Raw genomic sequence first — 21,586 nt, forward strand, 5'->3', positions numbered from 1 at the left:
TTGGATCTTGGACCAGCATCATTGCCGTTTTGCCCTTTGCCTAAAGGGCGTAAGCAGTAGCACCAATCATCGTGGTGAGAGGAAGAACGATGCAAGAAGGTTCCAATAGCATGAGAACACGCATATATGCACATGGGGCATTGCACACTCAACTAAAGTTTAACTGAGCTCTGTGGCGTTCACTCGAGGATGGGTGAAAGTCAACTGACATGTTTGTTCTCCGAAATTAAAAAAAAAAAGAGAATCAATTAGCATATATTATATGGTTATGACATGACAGCGGGTGATCCTGGAATGGTGGATTAATTAGCCGCTGTTGGTAAGTGGTAATGGCTGGCAAACCTGAGTTACTGGGGTCCCTGCCTGCCTAGCTCATCTGTTCTTCAATGGAAGGGCTGAAAGCGTCCCAAAAGGGATCAACTGCATTTACCCTTTTCCTCCAGCGGAGTGGACGGACAGCATTTTTTCTTCTTCTTGTTTTTGCAGCTTCAGCATGGTGCATGGAGGAGCTGAGGAGCAGATCACAGAAAGGCAAAAGCGGGTTGGATTGCCTCCTCACTCTCCAACCATCCATTCCATCCATCAATCCATATCCATTTCTATCGCATCATCTCTCCTCTCCATGTACTCCATGTACTGTGCATATAATATATGTTCCAAAATAAATGTACGTCTCAGATAAATCACTCTTTTAAATTTAGCTAAGTATATAAAATAGTATTAAAATTTTATATCTCTAAATTAGTTTACAACTTATTATAAAAATACATTTGACGATCAATCTAGTGATATTTCATTACATATTATAAATATTAATATTTTATATATTTAATTAAATTTGAAAGTATGACTGTTCAAAAAAAATACATGTGTTTTAGAACGGAGACAATACTCATATATATATATATATTACTTCTTCTGGTTCGGTTTATAAGACATTTTCTGATGTGGCATAGCCGTCCAAATTATGCGTTGACCATTCATTTATATTATATAATATTGTTTATGATTATAAACTAGGTGGGGCAGGACATCAACCTTCGAATGGTGTTGGTCCTACAGACCGTGAATGGGTTCGCCTCTTGCCTCCGGGCACTCGGAACGACATGAGTTCATCAGGGTGGAGCACGGTCCGCCTTGGCTGCGAGCTCCATGTCGAACATAAAGAAGCAAGTAGGGGGTGTTGTCGTAGCGTGCCCCGGAGAGCAAGCAACTATCCAGCACTTTCGTCTATAGAGTGAAACAAGAAATTGCATGGAAGGCCTTTCCTGCTCATATCAGCCTTGTTTGGAACAATAGATGCAATCCATTTCAATGTATGCCACTGAGTTCACCATTGCAGATGAGATGTCAGGCAATTGAGCGTTCCCTAGAGTTTGGCTCAAAGGCTAAGGACTCCCCACCGCCTTCATAAGGGCACTAAAGCGGAGCACGAAAAAAAAGGGCACCCATGTTTTACCAGTACCGGATCTCAAGCCCCCGTTTTGCCAACCGCCGACATGAACGAAATTGAATTTCATTGCGTGGAATTTTGATTCCATAATAAGGGAGGAAAAGGAGGTGGAGGGTGGAGAGTCGTACAATGCATTGGTGTGATGAAGGTGCTAGCTTGGCTGAGATAGATAATATGTATGACGAATCTAATAGTACCAAGTTTGTATTATAGAAGTTAAAAATATTGGTTAAATTATTGATTAAAGTTCATAAATTTTGACTGTTAACATACATGAAATTCCTTAAATAAAATGGAGTACACTATGCTTTTATGCGTCATGGTCTGTCTGGACCTCTCTCTCTAGGCCCTATATAGGGTATACTTCCTGCCCCAAGCCACGCAGCAGCATGCAGTACCATAGACCCAGAGAGAAAACCCCAGATAACTTTGCAGTAGTCAAATTAGTCGTCCTAGCAGTAGACACTGGGACCCGGCCAATCCTTTGAGCACAATCCCACCACCACTTAACAATCTTTAATTCATTTTCATTTTACATGGGATTGTGGAGCATCATCCCAAATCCCAATCCCTTGTGACATACTAGTATATAATAATAGTACTCATCTATAATAACATCAAAGGCCTATCCATGACCACATGCATGATGGGTCATGCATGCATGCCTATTGCATTGCCTAGTAGTATAAGTGAATACTACCACACTAATACTCCTCTTACGCATATTACTACTACTGATTACTCGTCGTATAGTAGTGTGATACTCTTCCCGGTCGATTCAATCTGCCTACCTCCAATCCTCTGCTTCCTCTCTTCTGTACACGTTCCTCCACATCCAATCCAATATTTATATATGCATATAGCAATGTGGAGCAGCAGCACATTTCGGCAGGACGACCCATCGAACACGATCAGTTTTTGTAGACGCGCCTTTTTCTGCCATGCATGGTTCTTCGAGAGTCCTCCTGGCTGCTCCATTGTTGCTATATGTATATAATCATAGTGTATATATATTTATATATATAATGCTTGTGTAGAAAGTTGCTGAGCCGCTGCATATGATGTGTGACTGCAGAAATATATATATGCATGCATGCACAGGCCTGGTGTAGCTAGTCTTTGCTGGTGAGCCTGATGGGCATGCCTCGCTTCAGCCGCACGGTTGGGAAGTTGACGATGTGGTCCTCCTCCGCCACCCACCTGCAATTAACCAACGAGCAGCACCGATCAGATCAGCACGTAGCAGAGCATATCAATTCGATCGCCCCCGCCGTTTGCCATCCATCCTGACCCCATGCAATGCAGCAAACCACAACACCATGCCACCATTATGCATGCATGCGTGCGAAATCGCCATGAAAACGACCTCATCGGGCAGGCAAGGCACTGCAGGCTGAGCTGTTTGGCTCTATTTAATTATTTTATAGATCGTACTTTTTTATCAGTTAATCTCTTATAAGTATTTTCAACAGACCGCGAATGTTATCCACTGACCACTAACAGTCAAGTAGGAGTACTACATCAACAGCGAATTTTAAAGTTGAGCAGGATGCAAGAGCGCTATGGCTGGCAGGCTGGCTACGTGTTTATATATGCCGGTCGACAGCCGGGCGGCCATACCCTGTTGCCTGTGCCTGGCACTGGCACGTCGTTGGTCGAGGCACCTTGACTGATCGGTCAAAGCTAGCTAGCGTCAATATAATCTGGCGACACGCCTACTACTATATAATTATTATTTTATTGCCCCGTTCCCAGCTGCCTGCTAGCTGCATGCCTGGACGACCCTGCAGGATCATGCCTTTGCATGCTCGTGCACCGGACCCGGCACAAAGCATGTCACCCATCTGATTCTGATCTGATGGAAAATATCTTTCCACGAAGCAATGCAAAGCCAACACGGTACACAGGCGCTAGAGTAGAGTACTCGTACTACTCTCCTGCCATTGCCATACACTGATGAGGCGTGCGTGTGCATGCAGTGCAGGGGCGACGACACACGTGCGGGTGCCTGGTGCCTGCCTGCCTGCGTGCTGCCGGCGCTGTAGCTGCACACGGGTGCCCCTCCGCACGTGCTGGTGCCTGGTGGTGGCCGGAGGTCTTGTGCGGTCGTGCCTGCCGCCGCCAGCACCGGCACAGCCACAGCCACAGCCACAGCCCGCAGGCCATCCAATCCCATCAGGCCATCACCCCCATACTTCCCTGGCCGGCCATGCATGCAGAACTGAACCGCCGCTTGCCATGGCACACACACACGTGCGGCCTCTCGCACGCGCGCACAGGCAGTCCTAGTACTGTACTCCTAGTAGTAGGACTGTAGTGGTAGGAACGCCGCTAGCTAGGGCTCTGTTTAGGCCTTGTTTAGTTCACCTCAAAAAGCAAAAAGTTTTCGAGATTCTCCGTCACATCGAATCTTGCGGCACATGCATGGAGCATTAAATATAGACGAAATCAAAAACTAATTACATAGTTTAGCTGGAAATCGCGAGACGAATCTTTTGATCCAAGTTAGTCCATAATTAAATAATATTTGTCACAAACAAACGAAAATGCTACAGTACCGAAATTCGAAATCTTTTCGGAACTAAACAAGGCCTTACTTCCACACCGTAACCTAGGCCTTGTTTAGTTCGTTGCCGAAATTTTTTCGGAACACTGTAGCATTTTCGTTTGTTTGTGGATAGGCTCAAAAGATTCGTCTCGTAAATTTCGACCAAACTGTGCAATTATTTTTTAATTTCGTTTATATTTAATACTCTATGCATACGTCTAAAGATTCGATGTGACGGGGAATCTTGAAAAGTTTTTGGATTTTGGGTGGAAGTAAACAAGGCCCTAATTTTTTTTTTCAAAATTCTTCGTCATATCAAATATTTAGACTCATATGTGAAGTATTAAATATAGATGAAAATAAAAACTAATTCCACAGTTTGGTCAGAATTTACGAGACAAATCTTTTGAGCCTAGTTAGTCCATAGTTGTACAATAATTATCACAAACAAATGAAAGTACTACAGTGTTACGAAATATTTCCCTTCAGAAACTAAACACGGCCCTAGACCTACTAGGGTTTTGTTATGTGTGTGCACGTACGATGACTTTGGTGGTACTTTGGGCGCGCGGCCATGGGCCATGGCACACGTGTGGCCCCACACGAACACCCCTCCTGGCCCGCCCTACGCCTAGGCGACCCAGCCCTCAAGTATAGGGGTCCCCCGTGCGTGCAGTGGCCTTGTATTGCAGCACACTGCTGATGGACCTCCCTACTAGCTGCAAGGCCTCTCCCCATCATGCATCTGACTGCACTGTGTACCAGTGGCTGCAAAGGATCGAAGATCCAAACCTCGATTCGCAAATTATTGGACTCCCATGACTTTTTCGATTCGCGGTTATAGTTATTATTAGGTGCTAATAATGCAAACTCGGTTAATGGTCAGTCGAGATCAACCGACTCATCCATCGTGCGTGAGAAGGCCTGGCCGTGATATTATTATTGAGGAAAAAAGATTGAAACAGAGTTTCTTGGTTCAGTTGTTTTAGGGAAAATGGGCAAAAAGAAACTTATATAACTAAGTGTCAGTTTGGCTAGGTATTTCCTAGCTCTGGCTCCGTGCTAATGTTACAGTAGCCGAAAAGGAGAAATTTGTCTAGGTTCTTCGTCTTCTAATTATTTGGCTCCATGCTAGAATAGCCGAAAAGGAGGAGGAAAAAAACAGCTTCTACGTAGTTATCTTCGCCACATACTATCACAACTCACTCAATAAGATAAAACAACACTGAGCACAACTAGCATACGTCCATACAACTAAGGCCTTGTTTAGTTCCAAAATTTTTTGGACAGACAAACTGCGTAATTAGTTTTTATTTTCATCTATATTTAATGCTCTATGCATGTGCCGCAAGATTCGATGTGATGGAGAATCTTGGAAGTTTTAGGTTTTTAGGGTGAACTAAACAAGGCGTAAACATACACACACAAAAAACATGGAGCAAGGAATTGAAGGATCATACCCAAAAAAAAATGCTGATAGCCTATGGTTACATGGGCCGGTGAGATTGATCCATACCTGAAGCTGGTCACCAAGTGATGGAGAAAGATGGAAGCTTCCAGCCTGGCCAGATCCAGGCCTGGGCACAGCCTCTGCCCACCACCAAAAGGGGTGAAGCTGCTGGTGCTCGTGTCCTTCTCCTGTTCATCATTAAGTTGTTGACCAAATTAACGCATTATTAGGTTTCCAAGAATCAAATCACGATCATTGTAAGCTTTCACAAGTAGCTAGCCCCACAACATTCACTTGTCTTCATCAATCATCGGTTTAGAATTCATCTATATATGGCCTGGTAACATCCAGACACTTTAAGCAACCATGAGCGAAAAAAGAGAAGTCGATACTGGTTTCCTCGACCAATGCATAATTAGGGACTTAGACCAATGCATAAGAACTGAGCTATTTTCTGATAATGTTAAATATGCAGTACAGTCATTTTCAGAAACTAATTAAGCAAAGATGGGCATGATAAGAACAGCAATATGCAGAGATTTGACAGTGAATGGTCTCTGTTATTTTCCTGACATGCTTATTACTAGGTGTTAGTACAGGGCAATTCCATGATGAGCTTACTCATATAATAAATGAGTAAATTAACCCACATGCATGTTAGGAGACCCACAAGCCCCACTCATCAAATTCCAATTATGCTGGTGTTGCCTAAAGGAGTAGCAATTGGATGAACATCTCTACCGAATGTGGGGCTGAATCTCACCTTCCACCTCCATGGATTGAACCTGTAGGGCTCATCGTAGCGCTTGTCGTCAAGGTGGACCGACCGGAAGTACACGAACACGCACCAACCTTTGGGGATGAGGTGCCCTTTCACCTCAACGTCCCGCACCGCCTTGCGCATGATTCCGTTGATGATATTGCCCATCCGCAGTGTCTCTGTTATCACCTATATATGTATAACCAAAATGTTTTTTTATCCATGTAAGATCTGATTGGAAAACTGAACGATAATGCACACGTCTCCTAATGAAGTCCATGGTCACTGATGACAGAAAATTTGGATCCATGAGGACAATTTGGGTCTACTTACATGTTGTGTGAATGACAGTGACATGTAGTCTGTCCACTGCAAGGTCTCTCCCATGTCGGTTTTTCGCCTTTTGAGCTGCATGTTCTCCTCCTGACCAAGTGACCAGCAATTTGTTTGATGAATTGTTGCAGCAAATGGCCACTGAAGCTAATTCTATTTATTTATTTTATTACTGATGAGAAAGAAACCAAAACAGAGAGGCACCCCTGTTCTCTAACAGTAAAGACGCAAGCAGATGTTTCATTCACGTGGCATCAGATCTGAACAAGGTGGACAGAAGAGTAATACTTATCACTGTAGAGCTGTAAATGGAAAGTAGTAAATCAAAGGATGATCGATGCTGGAGTTGTAGTATCTTTCTAGGTAGAGGAACCTTTTGCCCTCTAGTTTCGGTATGAAAATATACATGCTAGACAATAGACCTATTTTGTTTGTCTAACTGATGGCACATGCATCTGTTCATGTTTAGGCGCACATCACCATCAAATGCACTAGACTAACAAATTAGCCTTGTCTTTGTTTCGAGAATGCGTCAATTGACGCGTGATTCATTAAGAGGAGGAACAAATTAGCCTTGTCATCACACAAACCAAACCAAAAGCAAGGTAGCAAAGAATTAGGTTAGGTGGCATGACAACGTCTAATTTGAAGTGACTAAAATGCGCAATAGCATGACTATCTATCGACCAGAAGAAGATGGCACAGCACATCACGGCGCGCTGGTGCAGAGCCTCATGTGGAGCCAGACGATGACTACCAGTGATGTCTATATTCACTATGCAATGCATCGGAACTTAACAATGCCGATTGGGCTGGGTTTTTTTTTCCTTATATTAATATAAGCCAAGTTGTTGCGCTAGTGCTGACTTGTCGACATTAAAAGGAGGGAGTATTTGACAAATTTGTGCTATGTATGTACGTATCTCTCTGTCGACAGTCGACACGGATGCTAGTGCCTGGTTGCTATCCATTTGAAAAACTCGTTGGAAAAAAAAAACATCCTAAAAGGAAATACAGAATGCTACAACAGTGACTAGTAATTGCCATAGTCACATACCTCGAGCTGTTGCAGAGCAAGCGGGCACTCGCTGAGATACTTGACGGCGAGCGTGATGAGCACGGGCACAGAGTCCTCGGCGGGGATCATCAGGTCGATCATGTTGTCGGAGATGAGGTCGTCGGTGAGCTCGTCGCTGCCGCCGCTTATGAGCACGTCGATGGCGTCGCGCGGGGGGCCGGGCTCGCCCTTGCCGCCGTCGTCAAGCCGCCGCCTCTTCTCCTGTATGATCCCCTGTATCAGCCTGGCCATCCTCTTCTTGGCCTGGCAAAGTGGCAACAGATTCAAGCTCATTCACGAGCGAGCATGGACATGGTAGAGCTGACTGTGTAGAAACCCAAGCAGACAGAGGTGCAGTGTAGTGTAGTTGTACCTGGAGGGACCTGTAGAGCCTAGTCCCCGGCAGCTTGATGGGGAGGGACATGAGGCCGACAATGAATTCCTGGAACTGGTGCTTGAGCTGCTGCATCTCCGGGCCTGCCTCCAGCCCGATCAGACCCTTCACCAGGATCTCGAACACGATCTGCTGCCCACACAACAATTCATCCATTACTCACTGCGTACTGCATGCACAGTGATCAGTGATTGATACTAGATACATACAGTACATGCACAAACACCATTTTCCCTCGACTGTTATCTCTCTCTGTGATTGAGACAGACTGTGAGCCAAAGCCATCACGAGCAGTCTGAGGCCTGAGCTCCTACTACTACTTCCTACCATGCTGGGCGACCACTTTGACAGTACAAGTGCAAGCAAGACCATGTACTGTACTGTTGGCTGAAGCTGCCATCTGCCAAGCATTTCTTCTTTTTTTGGGGGGGGCGCTGGGCAGGCTCCACCACCACCACCACCACCGGGGCAGGGGGGTAGGGGCAGAGTAGGGCATGTAATGAAGGCGCGCGCGTGGGGAATTGAATGGGGGAGACGAGAGGAGGAGGAGAACAACAGGTAGGCAGCAGCAGCAGTGTGCAGTAGTGCAGGCTGTGCCACCCCCAACTCCCCCCCCCCCCCCCCCAATCATCTTTCGCCATTGAAAGATACCACCACCACGCCCACAAACACGTACTGTACTGTACTGTACTGTACTGTATACAGTACAGTCACACGGACGCATGGACGGACGGATGGGTGGATACCAAGAGTATAGTATGTGGAGCGTCGCATGGCAACATGGCAGGAGTGGAGTGGAGTGGAGTCTGGAGAGCGACGGGGCCGCCGCCCCCACCCCCCCTACTACCACCCCCTTGCCCTTGGATAGCGGCTTCCATGTGGTGACACGGCAGCGCACGTGTGCACGCCGGCCGCGCCCTTGGTCCGCGCGCCACCACCATGCCATGCCCAACCCAAATGCCGATGCCTTCCTTGGTTTGCCACTGCCACCGCCACCCATTCCTCTCCACGATCGATGCTGCTAATTCAATTGCTAGCCAAGGTTAAGGACGGGGGGCCGATCGAAGGACAGAGCAGGGAGGGGCAGGGGCCGCCGCCGCCGGCAATGGAGGACGGCCTGAACGAACCATGCGGTGCGCCGGTCGGTGCGGGCTGCAGAGGAGAACGAACGAACGAACAAGCAAGCAAGCAAGGCATGGGGGGGCGGCGGCGTACGCACGTACCGTCTTGGCGTGGTCCTGGATGCGGAGCGGCGGCGCGGCGGGGCCTCTGGCCCGCCAGGCGTCGAGCGCGGGCGCGAGTCGCCGCTGCATGTCGGCGGTGACCTGCGCCTTGAGCTGCGGCGACTTGAAGAAGGCGCCGACGAGGCCGTGCACGCGCCGCTGCAGGCTGCCGTTGATGAGCAGGATGGAGGACTTGCCCATGAGCTCCGTCAGCGAGCGCGGGTACCAGGGCACGAAGGCGCGCGCGTCGCTCTGCAGCACGAACCGGCTCACCTCCGCGTCCGACGTCACCACCGTCGCCGAGCCGAACAGGTGCGACCGGAACACCGCGCTCCCGTGCCTGCCCCATCATCAATTTCCATTTCATTCATGCGGTGTGCCATGCCATGTCGCGCGACTCACCAACGTGTGCGTGCGACGTGCAGCCAAAGCCCGCAGGTGCAAGTGCAAGCCACTTACAGCAGGCGGCGCTTGTCGACGAAGGCCTCCGGGCGGGAGGAGTAGGCGCAGGACACGAACTCCAGCGTCTCGCCGACGACCGGCCACCCGAAGCTGCCAGGCGGGAGCCGTGCCGGGACCGCCTGCTCCTTCCCTCCGGCGGCCCGCTCCCTGCTGATGAGCCTGCGGGACAGCAGCGCCCACAGGCAGACGACGACCGCCGCCGCCGCCGCGAGCAGCAGGGGCGGCAGCACGGCGGCGCGCGCTGGCTCCGGCGGCCACGGAAGAAGCTGCAGGGTGGTGATCGACATGGCAGGCAGAGCCCGGTGCTGGTTCGCTCTGTCTCCGTGCGCGTTTGCACCCACCGAGGCGAGGCGCGCGAGCAGAGTGAAGAGCTGCGCCTGCGCGAGGACGAGGACGAGGGAGGGAGGAGAGGCACCGCACGGCAGACGCCACTTATATGTAGCGTGGCGTGGCGTCAATGGAGTCGATTCGGCAAGTGCAAAGTACACTACAGACTACAGGGGGGAAAGAGAGGGAGACAGTAGAGAGTGAAGAGCAGAAGAGACGAGAGCGCCAAAAGTTATTCCGTACCCATATTCATTTACGATAATTTTATATACTAATTTACGATAATATCAATACATATATACAATAGTTGGGTTATTATAACACATAGAGATATTTACCATAACGTTATATTAAACCACTTAGTATGAAGTTACTATAATCTCATAAATTAACATAACAAGTATCGTAACTTAAAATAGCTACAAAATAAATTATTTTGTAGCCATCTACAGAATAATAATGTATATCACACCGTACACCGGTATATACTATACTCCAACTACTATAAGAATTCAATTTCAAAGTGGGCGTAGCAGGACGGATACAGGATACTACTTACTAATAATATTATTATTTTTTCATTGATGGATAGGAATTTAAAAATGGTTTCTACTGATTTAAAAATGTCTTTGTGTATAGTCCCGACGTCTATTGATGGTGTGTCGTGGCAGGGGCAGGCCGGGCACCGTTGTTTTGCGAAGCCAGCCAGAGCCAGGTGAGAGTCCCGAGCAGAGGTGAGGTGAGAGTGATGACCGGTGCTCAGACGGCTCAGCTCACCCCCTCGTGCACAAGAGCCCAGTGGGGGGCCTACACCCATAAAAAAAAAGGCCATCACAAGGACGCCTATTTTTATTTGATGATTGACCAATACCAGAAAAACTCCTAGAAACAGTACTGCCGCAGTATCCTTACGACACCAAAGGTACATACGGAGTAGTATACATACTAGTAGTACTATTTGAAAACCGAAAGTTCATTAGCTTCGAAAAATAGTTCACCTCAAAAACCAAAAAGTTTTCAAGATTCTCCATCACATCGAATCTTTTACCATATACATGAAGCATTAAATTTAAACAAAAATAAAAACTAATTGCACAGTTTATCTGTAAATCGTGAGACGAATCTTTTAATCCTAGTTAGTCTATAATTGAACAATATTTGTCCCAAACAAACAAAAAGTGCTACAGTAACGAAATTCAAAATCTTTTTTGTATCTAAGGCCTCGTTTAGATGCGAAAATCCTAGTTGGTTTTGAGAAAGAGCCGCCTCGGATAGTGGTGGTGGCGGTCAAACCGGGGTAGCCGGTAGCGAGCCCATCCATAATCCGGTGCTGTGAGATTTTTGGCACGGGGAGATGAGACCAAGACCAATAAACAACTCCTTGAATAGAGTGAGCTTGAATAATTTGAAAGACAAATTTTTTAAAATTTATAATTATATAATAATTATCAGATACAAATGAAAGTACTACAATAGTCAAATATAAAAAAATTTGGGAAACTAGGCCTTGTTTACTTCCACTCAAAATCCAAAAACTTTTCAAAATTCCCCGTCACATCGAATCTTTAGACGTATGCATGGAGTATTAAATATAAACAAAATTTAAAACTAATTACACAGTTTGGTCAAAATTTACGAAACGAATCTTTTGAGCCTAGTTAGTCTATAATTGAACAATAATTACCACAAACAAACGAAAGTGGTACAGTGTCTCGAAAAATTTTCAGGCAAGGAACTAAACAAGGCCTAAACAAGGCGTGAGCTAAGGGCCTGTACATGAGAAAAAAAAAAAGATTCCTACTAGTGTGGCACCTCTCCTAGCTACTCCAAGACCGCTAGGAGTACGTACGAGTACAGAGCTAGTAGGCCTCCCACAGTGTGAGTCAGTGACAGCGTACGTACGTTGTACGTCCCACGACCACGACAAATCTGCGCGCACGTTCGGTTTTGAAAAGACTTGTGGTTGCAAGGGCCGATCCTATCCGCCCCTTTTCTTCTCGGTTTCATTTTTTTTTTCTTTTTCTGGGAATAAAGATAATCACTAGAGGATGAGCATTTAGGATTGAGGACACTACAGCAGGGTATAAAAGGAAATCGTCACATCACTTGATCCACTGTTCTCCCGGCCAAAAATAAGTGTTTATCTTACTTTTTTGAGAGATGAAGAGATCAAACTTTATTTAAATTTGATTAGATTTATAAAAGATATTATGAATATTTGTACTCCTAATATATTTACTATAAAAAATCATGGAAAAAATAGCCCGCTATTTTTGCCGCTATAGCCCGAAATAGCTTGAAAAAATTGTGCCGCTATTTGCGTTCATGCATAATTTTACCGCTAAAGTATGCTAATTACGGTTTATAAACGCTAAACACCTTAGCCTTAGCTCGCTATTTAAAACATGGTAAAAAATATATTTTTACTATGAATCTACTTATATTTTTACTATGAATCTAATTATATTTGTTAGTGTAGCATTTGTTCGGGCTGAACTAATGCGGACTCGTGTGGTACTTTTTCTCTTTTAAAACATGTGGTGCCCAATTCCTTCGAGTTGATCTTGTATGCCATGTCCTTTTCTTCGTGTTGGCTGCCGACTCGTCGATAGCATCAATATAACAAATGGTGGATAAGGCAAGCCGTGAGGGCACTCACAATGCAAGACTCTATCACAGAGTCTAAGACAATTAATTACATATTATTTATGGCTTTTTGCTGATGTGGCAGCATATTTATTGAAGAAAAAGGTAGAAAAAATAAGACTCCAAGTCTTATTTAGACTCTAAGTCCACATTATTCGAGGTAATAAATAACTTTAGACTCTATGATAGAGTCTGCATTGTGAGTGCCCTGAGAACCCCAGTTATAACCATGGCATCATCATTATTAAAGATGTACTCCCCTGTAATACAGTGCATTCTAGAAATTTTGGGACAGATTAAGAGAGAACATAAAAGACATATATACTCTCACTTTATTTCCTAATCAGACGCTATCATCAGCATGATTAGTGATAATTGATTGATAAATAGAAAGTATTTAATGAAAAACTAGTTTCTGTATTCTAGAATGCCTTATATTTGAAGACTAAATTTGAATTCTAGAATATGCTATATTATAGGACATAGGGAGTAAGTGGACTAGTCGGCGTATATAAGCTTCATTTTATAGGTTGCCATGAGCCATCCATGAAACTAGGTGAATTTCTCGCATGTTGCTACGAGATTTTCTTAAAAATAAATCATTATAGATATAACTTTACTATATAATATTCACTATATTTTGTATACATATACATGAATTTGACTTGCGTGTTATTTTGTTGTATTAGATCTAGTATAAACAATCGCTAAGCTAATAGAAGAAAAATAATAGAATATTTCATTCATTATAGAGACATAGGTGATCAAACAAATAGCATATGTAGATGACTTGTATGTTAATAGATTAAATATTTAAAGTATTTCACATGATATAGATGACATGAATATTTTTTGTAATTAATATGCGATGACAGACTTAGTGGAGAATGATGTGGACACTTTGCATGAAGAGATAGAACATTTAGTGGGTTATTTAGTGGGAAATGATGTGGACACCTTGCATAAAGAGAAAATTCATCTAGTGAGATTTAGCTTTATAAGAGTATATGATATGATATGATATGATATGATATGATTAAATCTATTATGTGGGTTCGCAGACTGGTCCATTAACATCCATAATCATCATCATAGGGTCTATATGTCATCACGTATACACTGACTCCCTCCATCCAAAAAAAAAGATCCTATAACATTCAGAATTTGTCTCAAACAAAAAAAAATGGATCCTGTAGCATTCAGAATTTGTCTAAAAAAACAGAAAGATCCTATCATTTTCAGAATTTATCTCTAAAAAAGAAAGATCCTATAGCATTCAGAATTTATTCCAAAAAACCACTAAACATTGTCAGATATTGCGCATTAGTGTTTATCATTATCCACTAGTACTTTTGAGAGTAATTTTGCTTTGCAGTTGATTGCACATATATAGTCGTGGTCTAATTTGATTGAGCCGGCTTTGCAGTTGATTGCACATATATAGTCGTGGTCTAATTTGATTGAGCCGGCTTTGCAGTTGATTGCATATATATAGTCGTAGTCAAACCGCATTACAGACATGCGTATACGCATATACGCATGCGTATATATATAGCCTTGTTCTCATTGCATTAGGCCTTATTTAGTTCACTCTAAGAACCAAAAACTTTTCAAGATTCTCCATCACATCAAATCTTGCGGCACTGCATGGAGTATTAAATATAGATAAAAACAAAAACTAATTGTACAGTTTTCATGTAAATCGCGACACGAATCTTTTAAGCCTATTTACTCTATGATTGGACAATGTTTGTTAAATAAAAATAAAAATGCTAGAGTGTTAAAATTCAAAAACTTTTTAGATGCCTAAACAAACCGTAAAGAAATGGAGGCGATAGGCAAATCATTACGCCCCCTTTCGGCTGGATAATCATTTTTTCATATCATTATTAAAATATAAAATGGTTACTCCTAGGCAACTTGCCTCCTCTATGATGATACCGCGCCCATCATTACACGTCCAGGAACAAGGATTTACAATTTGGTTTTACATTGACCACTTTAGGTAGGAGTATATGTAGGATATGGGTCAGCAACATTTTTGTCGATTCTTATTTTTTTTTAAAAAAAAAACATTTTTGTCGATTCTGCGGCGAGCGGGCATTCGATTTAGATACGGTCGCGAGGTTTTTTAGTGTTATCGTGTGGCCCTAACACTTTCCGGGCACGAACAAAAATTCAAGGACAGATGCAGCCAACAACCTACCGCCAGCTACATGCTGTGTGTAGTGTGGTAGTAGAGATAACATAGGTCTCTGCAAGACGAAGACGACAACGATCCTGTGGTCTGTGGTCGACTCTACCGCTTGGACGCACCTCGCTCCGATCCAGAACGACGAAGAGGAAGAAAACGACCATGCATGCCAAGCGACGCTGCATGCCCGCAGCATCACCGTTCACCGGCGAGACGGAAGCCAGCTCGATCGGCCACGGTTCACGGACCCCCCCCACTCTGCAGCCTGCAGGCTCCCGGCAGCAGAGAGCAAGCGCAACGGCAGCGGCGGCACGGCGCTGGCCAATCACCGATCCCCCGGCCGGCCGGGGAGGCCACGTACAGCTACAGCTACAGGGCCTTGTTGGCGTTTGCCGCGCGGGTCCTCGGCCAGTCCGCGTCGCACACACACGCCCTCTGCGGCCGCGCCTCTCCCCGGCCGGGCGCCGCCGTGTCTGTTTCCCGTTTGCCTGTGCCCGGGGGCTAGTACACCGCCCGTACGTACCGGCCGCTACTGCTCACTGGCAAGCGATCGTTCATCGTTCTCCCCTTCCTCTGCTGCTGCAGCGGCTGCTTCGGCTGCCTGCGCCATCGTCTGAAGCGGAGTCGTGTCGAGAGGCCAGTGGAAGAGGGTACTACTGCTGCTACTACTCTCCTTGTCATCGTGTCCCTTTTGACAGGCCTGGGAGTGTGGCCAAAGAGGAGCCGAAAGCAAACAGAGAAACAACAGTCCTTCTAGCGTCCAGAGGTCACACTCGCTACGTGCAGGGGCTTCACCGCAACCTAGGACTCGGGAATTGGACGCAAACCTCTCTCTCTCCTGCACGTACTACGTAAATCCAGATAGGAATGAATTTCGTAGAAAAAAGTTTCACAAGAAACAATTCAATTTTTATAGAAAAAGAACATCTCCCGCTCGAAAGAGACGACCTCTGGACAAAAGGATCCCTCGTTAACCAAATTCCAGGTTTGTGCGGCACTAATCTTTGCAGTCACCGGCAGATCCGGAGCCCTAGCCCACAGTATACGACTCCTCGCCGCCAGCGGTGGAAAAAAAATAGCAATACATGTGTCAATGGAGGGCCACGAATTCTTGGGCAGTGCGGGTAGCAGTATATATCAAGCAATGATCGTGACCACCAGACGGAACCCCACCGTACCAGAATATGATGCACGTCGCACTCCGATCACTTGTTTAAATGGTGCTTTCATTCTCTTCTTCTATAGTAGTTTGAATTCTATTCTATCTGACCCCACGCCTAAATCACTAGCATTAGCATTAGCATCCATAGTTATAGCTTTCTAGCTCCAACTCCTGTGATTTGATAAACACAGACGCCCCCACGGCTGGGGGCCAGCCGGCCAGGCATTGAAGCTTTTGGTTTCTGTTTTCAGGCGGCTCACCAATCGATCCTACACCTAACCTCACGGTACCTGTACCTCAGTGGGAAACCAGGATCGCCGTCGTCCTTGATGGTAGCTTAACTTAGCTTAAATGAGGCATGACAAGTTAGTTGATCTGCAAGCTAGGGCAATAGGGGAATCATGCACCTACGGGTTAAAGAGAAAACCACTTGGTTTTTGGATGGATTTTTCCAGGTTCAGGTCAAATCCATAGGCAAAAAACGAAGGGCGTGCAGAGAGAGAAGCTGCTAGTTGCCGCACTTGGTATTATTGTGCTTTGAAAAGGGCAGTGGGATGTGTTCCGAAATCTTCGTCTCCACTAAATTAGACTTTTTTCCAATCGATTTGACTCTGTAAAGTAGCAAGCTGCGATCTTAAGAAATGAAAACTAGAGAAGATATGCAATGACACCTTACTTGAATTTGAAGCCGACAATGAGAAAGTGCGGTATGGGAGGTGCCATTGCTCTGCATTACAAAAGAACAGCTAGTTTTAGGAACCTCCAAAATTGCTCATAGGTAGTAAGCCTTGAATATATGTATCGTGCACGTCACTATGAAAATTTTCAGGAAAATTATGTTCATGACATAGTAACACATATAGCATGCAAAGGTGGAGATGGCCCAGTTTTGGATTGAGATTACGTTGGCGCCAATCATTGGGATTTGCCAGGAATATCTCGGCCAAGGACCCAAGGTGATGGAAAATGCCAGCTTGATAATGCCCCGACAGTCACTGAAACATTCTTCTAACCCTAGCCCTAACAAACAGAAGAAGCTAGCTAGCTACTGTACGGGAATCAAGACACCTTGAGGCTCCAGATACCGATTTGACGACGACCGGCTACCCAATCCTTGGCACGGTTAGTGGAAGAAAACAGGAAAGTCACATGCAAGAAAACAAAACAGCCCGTCGTGTATGCACAGAGGGGCATCGCATTGGGATCGTAAAGGAAGGAACAAAAGGAATCAATGATGGGCGAGTGCAACAAGGACGGAGCCTGCAAAAAATATTTCTGGGCAGCAGAGCAGTGGCCAAAGGCCAAGGGGGATCTCAATAGTCACCTTGCACAGCCACGGAGCCACGTCCTGTTGCATGCAGTTGACCAGGACACTGGTGAGTTGCAGTTTATAAGGCTTTCCGAGAGGTCCAAGAGACATGTACAGGTGCAAGATGGGCTGGGAGATTGATTGAGCAAGACCAGGAGCAAAGGATCTCTGTAGTAAGTCTGTAGCATGGGGCAACAGGAGCAAAGTACGGACTCACTTTCGGCCCTTGAAATTAGTGCCCACAGATTATCCTGCAGTCTTGCAATATTATGGACTTGCAAAATAGTGTGGTGTTTTCTACTCCCCTCCGTTCTAAATTACAAAACATTTTGGATTTTCTACGTACATTGTTTTTACTATATATCTTTAGAGATAGACATTATGTATATCTAGATGCATAACAAAAGCTGAGAAGCCAAAATGTTTGGAATGGAGGGAGTAGTTACCGTTAAAAGGTAAATGCGAAGGCGAAGATACCAGACAGGGCTTTGATGTGAATGCTGGGTATGAAAGTATTGTAGAATGACAATGGTAAAAGAAAGGAATGATAGGTGAGGTAAATTTTACACAATGACAAAGCAATTACTGACCATGAGATCTATAGAGCAACAGTATTGTTGGCATGGGCAGGCTTGCTTTGTCTTGAGAGTTATTTACTGAAGATTAAACCTGCTGGTAGTTCCTGCAGCTGATGCCAGTACACCTGGTTCTCACAGCATCTCATCTGTCCTATGTGAATAAATGAAAATTATGTAGTAAATTGCAATGAGAGGAAAATTTACTGGGTAGTTCAGTAGAAATAAGAGCCTGGTGCACGGTTACATCTTTTTACAAAAAAAAAAGGCAGAACAAGGAGATATATAGAGAACTTAATTGTCAATGCAAACCTGTTCTGACTAAATGTAAGTCAGTACTGTACTTAATATAGTAGTCTTCGGAAGGAAGACACTACTACCTAATATAGACTAATGCAAACAATGAAACTGTGACAATGGTAGAGAAAGGACCAGCATTCCTTGTCTGATCCAGTTGATACAGTAGCATTCCTAGGGCCAACTAAAGCATAAGCAAATTAACAACTAGTATGGATCAAAGCAATTAAGATTACAAACTACCAGACACCAAATCTGTAGATTGTCTGCAGCACAGAATCAATCAAAGAAAATAACAAAACTAACAAATTGGGAGGCATTTGGGCCCTCATCATTTATAGCACACAGTGTTTCACTATTACCATGTTACCGGTCCCTGCAAGCTTGGAACAAGGCCACGTTTTCAAGTGTTCACCATCTCAATATGTCCATGATTAGGACACTAGCTTACGGTTAGCACCTTTTGCTTGCATTATGCTGCCAACTATATAGAAATAGCAATGGATTGCAAGATCATTGTGCCCCTACTGTGTTGCATTTATCACTAGGTCACATGCCACCTCAAGTTAAACGCGCAATACATTCAAGCAATAGGACGCGTAAAAAAGATGACAGTAGTAAGTATGCAACAGACAAATAGTTTTGCCAAAATATTTGTTTAAAAGTGTAGTTTTTATGAGGCTTTCACAGTTGTAATGTAATGTGGTGAAATAACAGAACAAAATTAGATTCAACTACGCACTAGACAAACGTGGTCGCTATCAAAGCATCAAGCCATTTGTCCTGGCTGTTTCTGAAAGTTACAATACAGACAGTATCACAGCAATGAGTCATATATGAACTGAAACAGTAAAACAAGATAAAAGGTGTAACAAAAAGACAGGTGGTACAAGTACAGGTGTTAGCATTTAAAAGCATCAACTGACCTTCTACTCTTGAGCCCTGCATATTTGGAGGAATCCAAGTTATCTTGTCAACAACTCAACATTACTCTGGAGTCTGGACTCCCATGATATAGAAGTTATAGGAAATCATCAATGCTGTTGTTTTCCTGGATCCACACTGCTTTTCGTGTTCACTAAGAAATCTGAAAATAGTCAAAAACACATGAATTGAATTTCAACATAGAGATCGCCAGCAATTTCCAATTTTAACACGTCCTATTCGGCTATTCCTGAATCAACCGTTCCTTTGACTTCAAATATTCATGCTTTATATATGACAAAACTAATCACTATTTCAAGGAAATATCTGCAGCATCAATAGAATAGTATACAGGTTAGGTAATATGTACTAAATATGAAGATGTTTTTCTATATATAGAGATGCTTATTTGCCCTATAAGGCTTTAACTGGTAAGGTAATTCAATACAAACCTAGCACATGTTGCTGAGAAGTGACCATAAAAGCCTTCCCACTGCACCCGCTTCTCCAGCATCTACTGTTTTCATTTGCTTGTGACAAAGAAAATACTTGTCAGACAGCAAGTATGGTCCATCATGGATAATGAAATCAGGCAGAATAAGAAGTTAACAAAATTGTAAGGTCGTCATGGGTCTTTCATGGGGTCACAGGCTCACAGCAGCTAGAAATGCTGAAGTTACTACAATATTATTTTGATCTACAGCACCTGTGCTTTCAGCAAAACAAGTATTTGAACACTTTCCTAACAGAATGAGCATATTCAAGTTAACTCAGCCAGAAAGGCCTTTAATTATGTGCACACTGGCATACCATCTGCACACCGAACTTCAAAAATAATAAAATATGTGCAGGAGAACGAAAGAACAATGCCGGAGCAACGTTCTACAGAATGCATCAAATTTCTAAGGTTGAAAGACTGATCGATGCAATTCTTGCCAAGAGGTACAAGACAAGCAGCAATTACATCCCTGGAGACTCCTCATGGACCTAACCATGTCTACATAATCAAACACATGCAGGCCCACTAGGATGCAAGCAAATCAAATGACTATTTACAATCTATAACCAATTTTCGGGTTGCTTAAGTGCTATAATTTCTCCATATTATCAAGCAAGAAACAAAACAGGCCATTACCACATTGTAACAATGGATCATCAAGGCTTCACTTTTCCAACAGGGAACAATAGGGCTGTCATTATTAAATCGTGACAAAAGTACAAAAGTACTCAAATCTAGATCACTACAAGCATTTCAAGCATCAGATAGATTGTCAAGACAACCAGTTAAACCAGCCAACAATCAAGTGTAGGGTAACAACTAAAAATGTTAGATGCCAATTTGATCGAGACGATAGATTGATTATATTTCAGTCTAGACCAGAAAAGTGCCAAGGTTAAAACCAGTTATTTTTTGTTCAAACTCTCTCATGGAGTAAAAAATTAACATCAGAACATTTTGCAACTCTTATTGAAATGTCACTGCTTTACTGTATTCTGAATATTCCGTACATTTGCAATCTCTCAAGGCTGGATAGATAACTTTAACACCCATGGCATCAATAAAGACCAGATAAGCTTACTTTAATAAAAGGTATAAGAAGCGTAATAAGCTTAGGTTCAGCAAAACCAATAATATTAGATAAAATTTAAAACCTGCAGGATACAAAAGAAAGGATAACCATAGAATGTAGAGGCAAACACTAACAAAAGCAGTAGGTGCATGAGAAAATGTTGCTTCATTTCAAGTTGAAAGTAAAAAAAGTGTATTGCCGACAAATAGTACTTTCGTTAATTCAACTGTATACAGAAAGAAACTGTTAGGGGACAGGCACAGAGAATCAATTATTGTGTCACAAGGACCCATGAAAGCTCCAAGTCAGAACGATATACATTCGACTCTCTTATGTAGTCTTCAGCACAAATTTAAATAATCTTTGCAGAACTTGTCATGGTCATATTTTACTTCTAAACATGGAACGGTTCAATCATACACTTAGCATTTGTGAGTTACCGGGTGTTACCCATAAGAGTAAAAAGGATCCACAAGAGTAAAAGGAAATCCCCATTGTTCATCTAAAAAGTGAAAGAACACTATTCAGGCCTGATAGCTTTCAACATCGAAGCTAAACAAATAGCAGTAACAGCTTTTGTTTGCTGACACAGTACCAAATGGATGGAAGTGCAGAAAAACAAAAACAGAGTAACACTCAAAAAGTCCAAACAGTAAGGGTGTAGGAAATAACTTATAAATTGCAAGGTGGAAAAAAATTTCACTGCTTGCCTATATGATATATTGATATGGTACCACACAATTTGCTGTTACAGTTGCATATGTTGGGATTAGTAATTGAGTGCATCTGTATTTATGAAATAACACGTTCATTCCTCGCAAAAAAAAAAGAAAAAACAAATATCATGTTCATTGCCAGGTGATAAATGATATAAGACCAAAACAAATTATACCACAATGTA

General features: G+C 43.7%; 1 protein-coding gene across 1 annotated transcript; it reads right to left on the reverse strand.

Moving 5' to 3' along the window:
- On the reverse strand, positions 1,913–10,207 carry LOC8082830 (cytochrome P450 90D2). The gene is made up of 8 exons (XM_002457136.2): positions 9,678–10,207; positions 9,219–9,558; positions 7,975–8,124; positions 7,602–7,865; positions 6,545–6,634; positions 6,215–6,400; positions 5,518–5,639; positions 1,913–2,653 (listed from the first exon to the last, which is right to left on the reverse strand). The coding sequence occupies exons 1-8, from the start codon at positions 9,965–9,967 to the stop codon at positions 2,566–2,568; spliced, it is 1,530 nt and encodes a 509-aa protein (XP_002457181.1). The 5' UTR covers positions 9,968–10,207; the 3' UTR covers positions 1,913–2,565.

This window comes from Sorghum bicolor, chromosome 3, assembly GCF_000003195.3.
Source record: "Sorghum bicolor cultivar BTx623 chromosome 3, Sorghum_bicolor_NCBIv3, whole genome shotgun sequence".
Classification (NCBI taxonomy): domain Eukaryota; kingdom Viridiplantae; phylum Streptophyta; class Magnoliopsida; order Poales; family Poaceae; genus Sorghum; species Sorghum bicolor.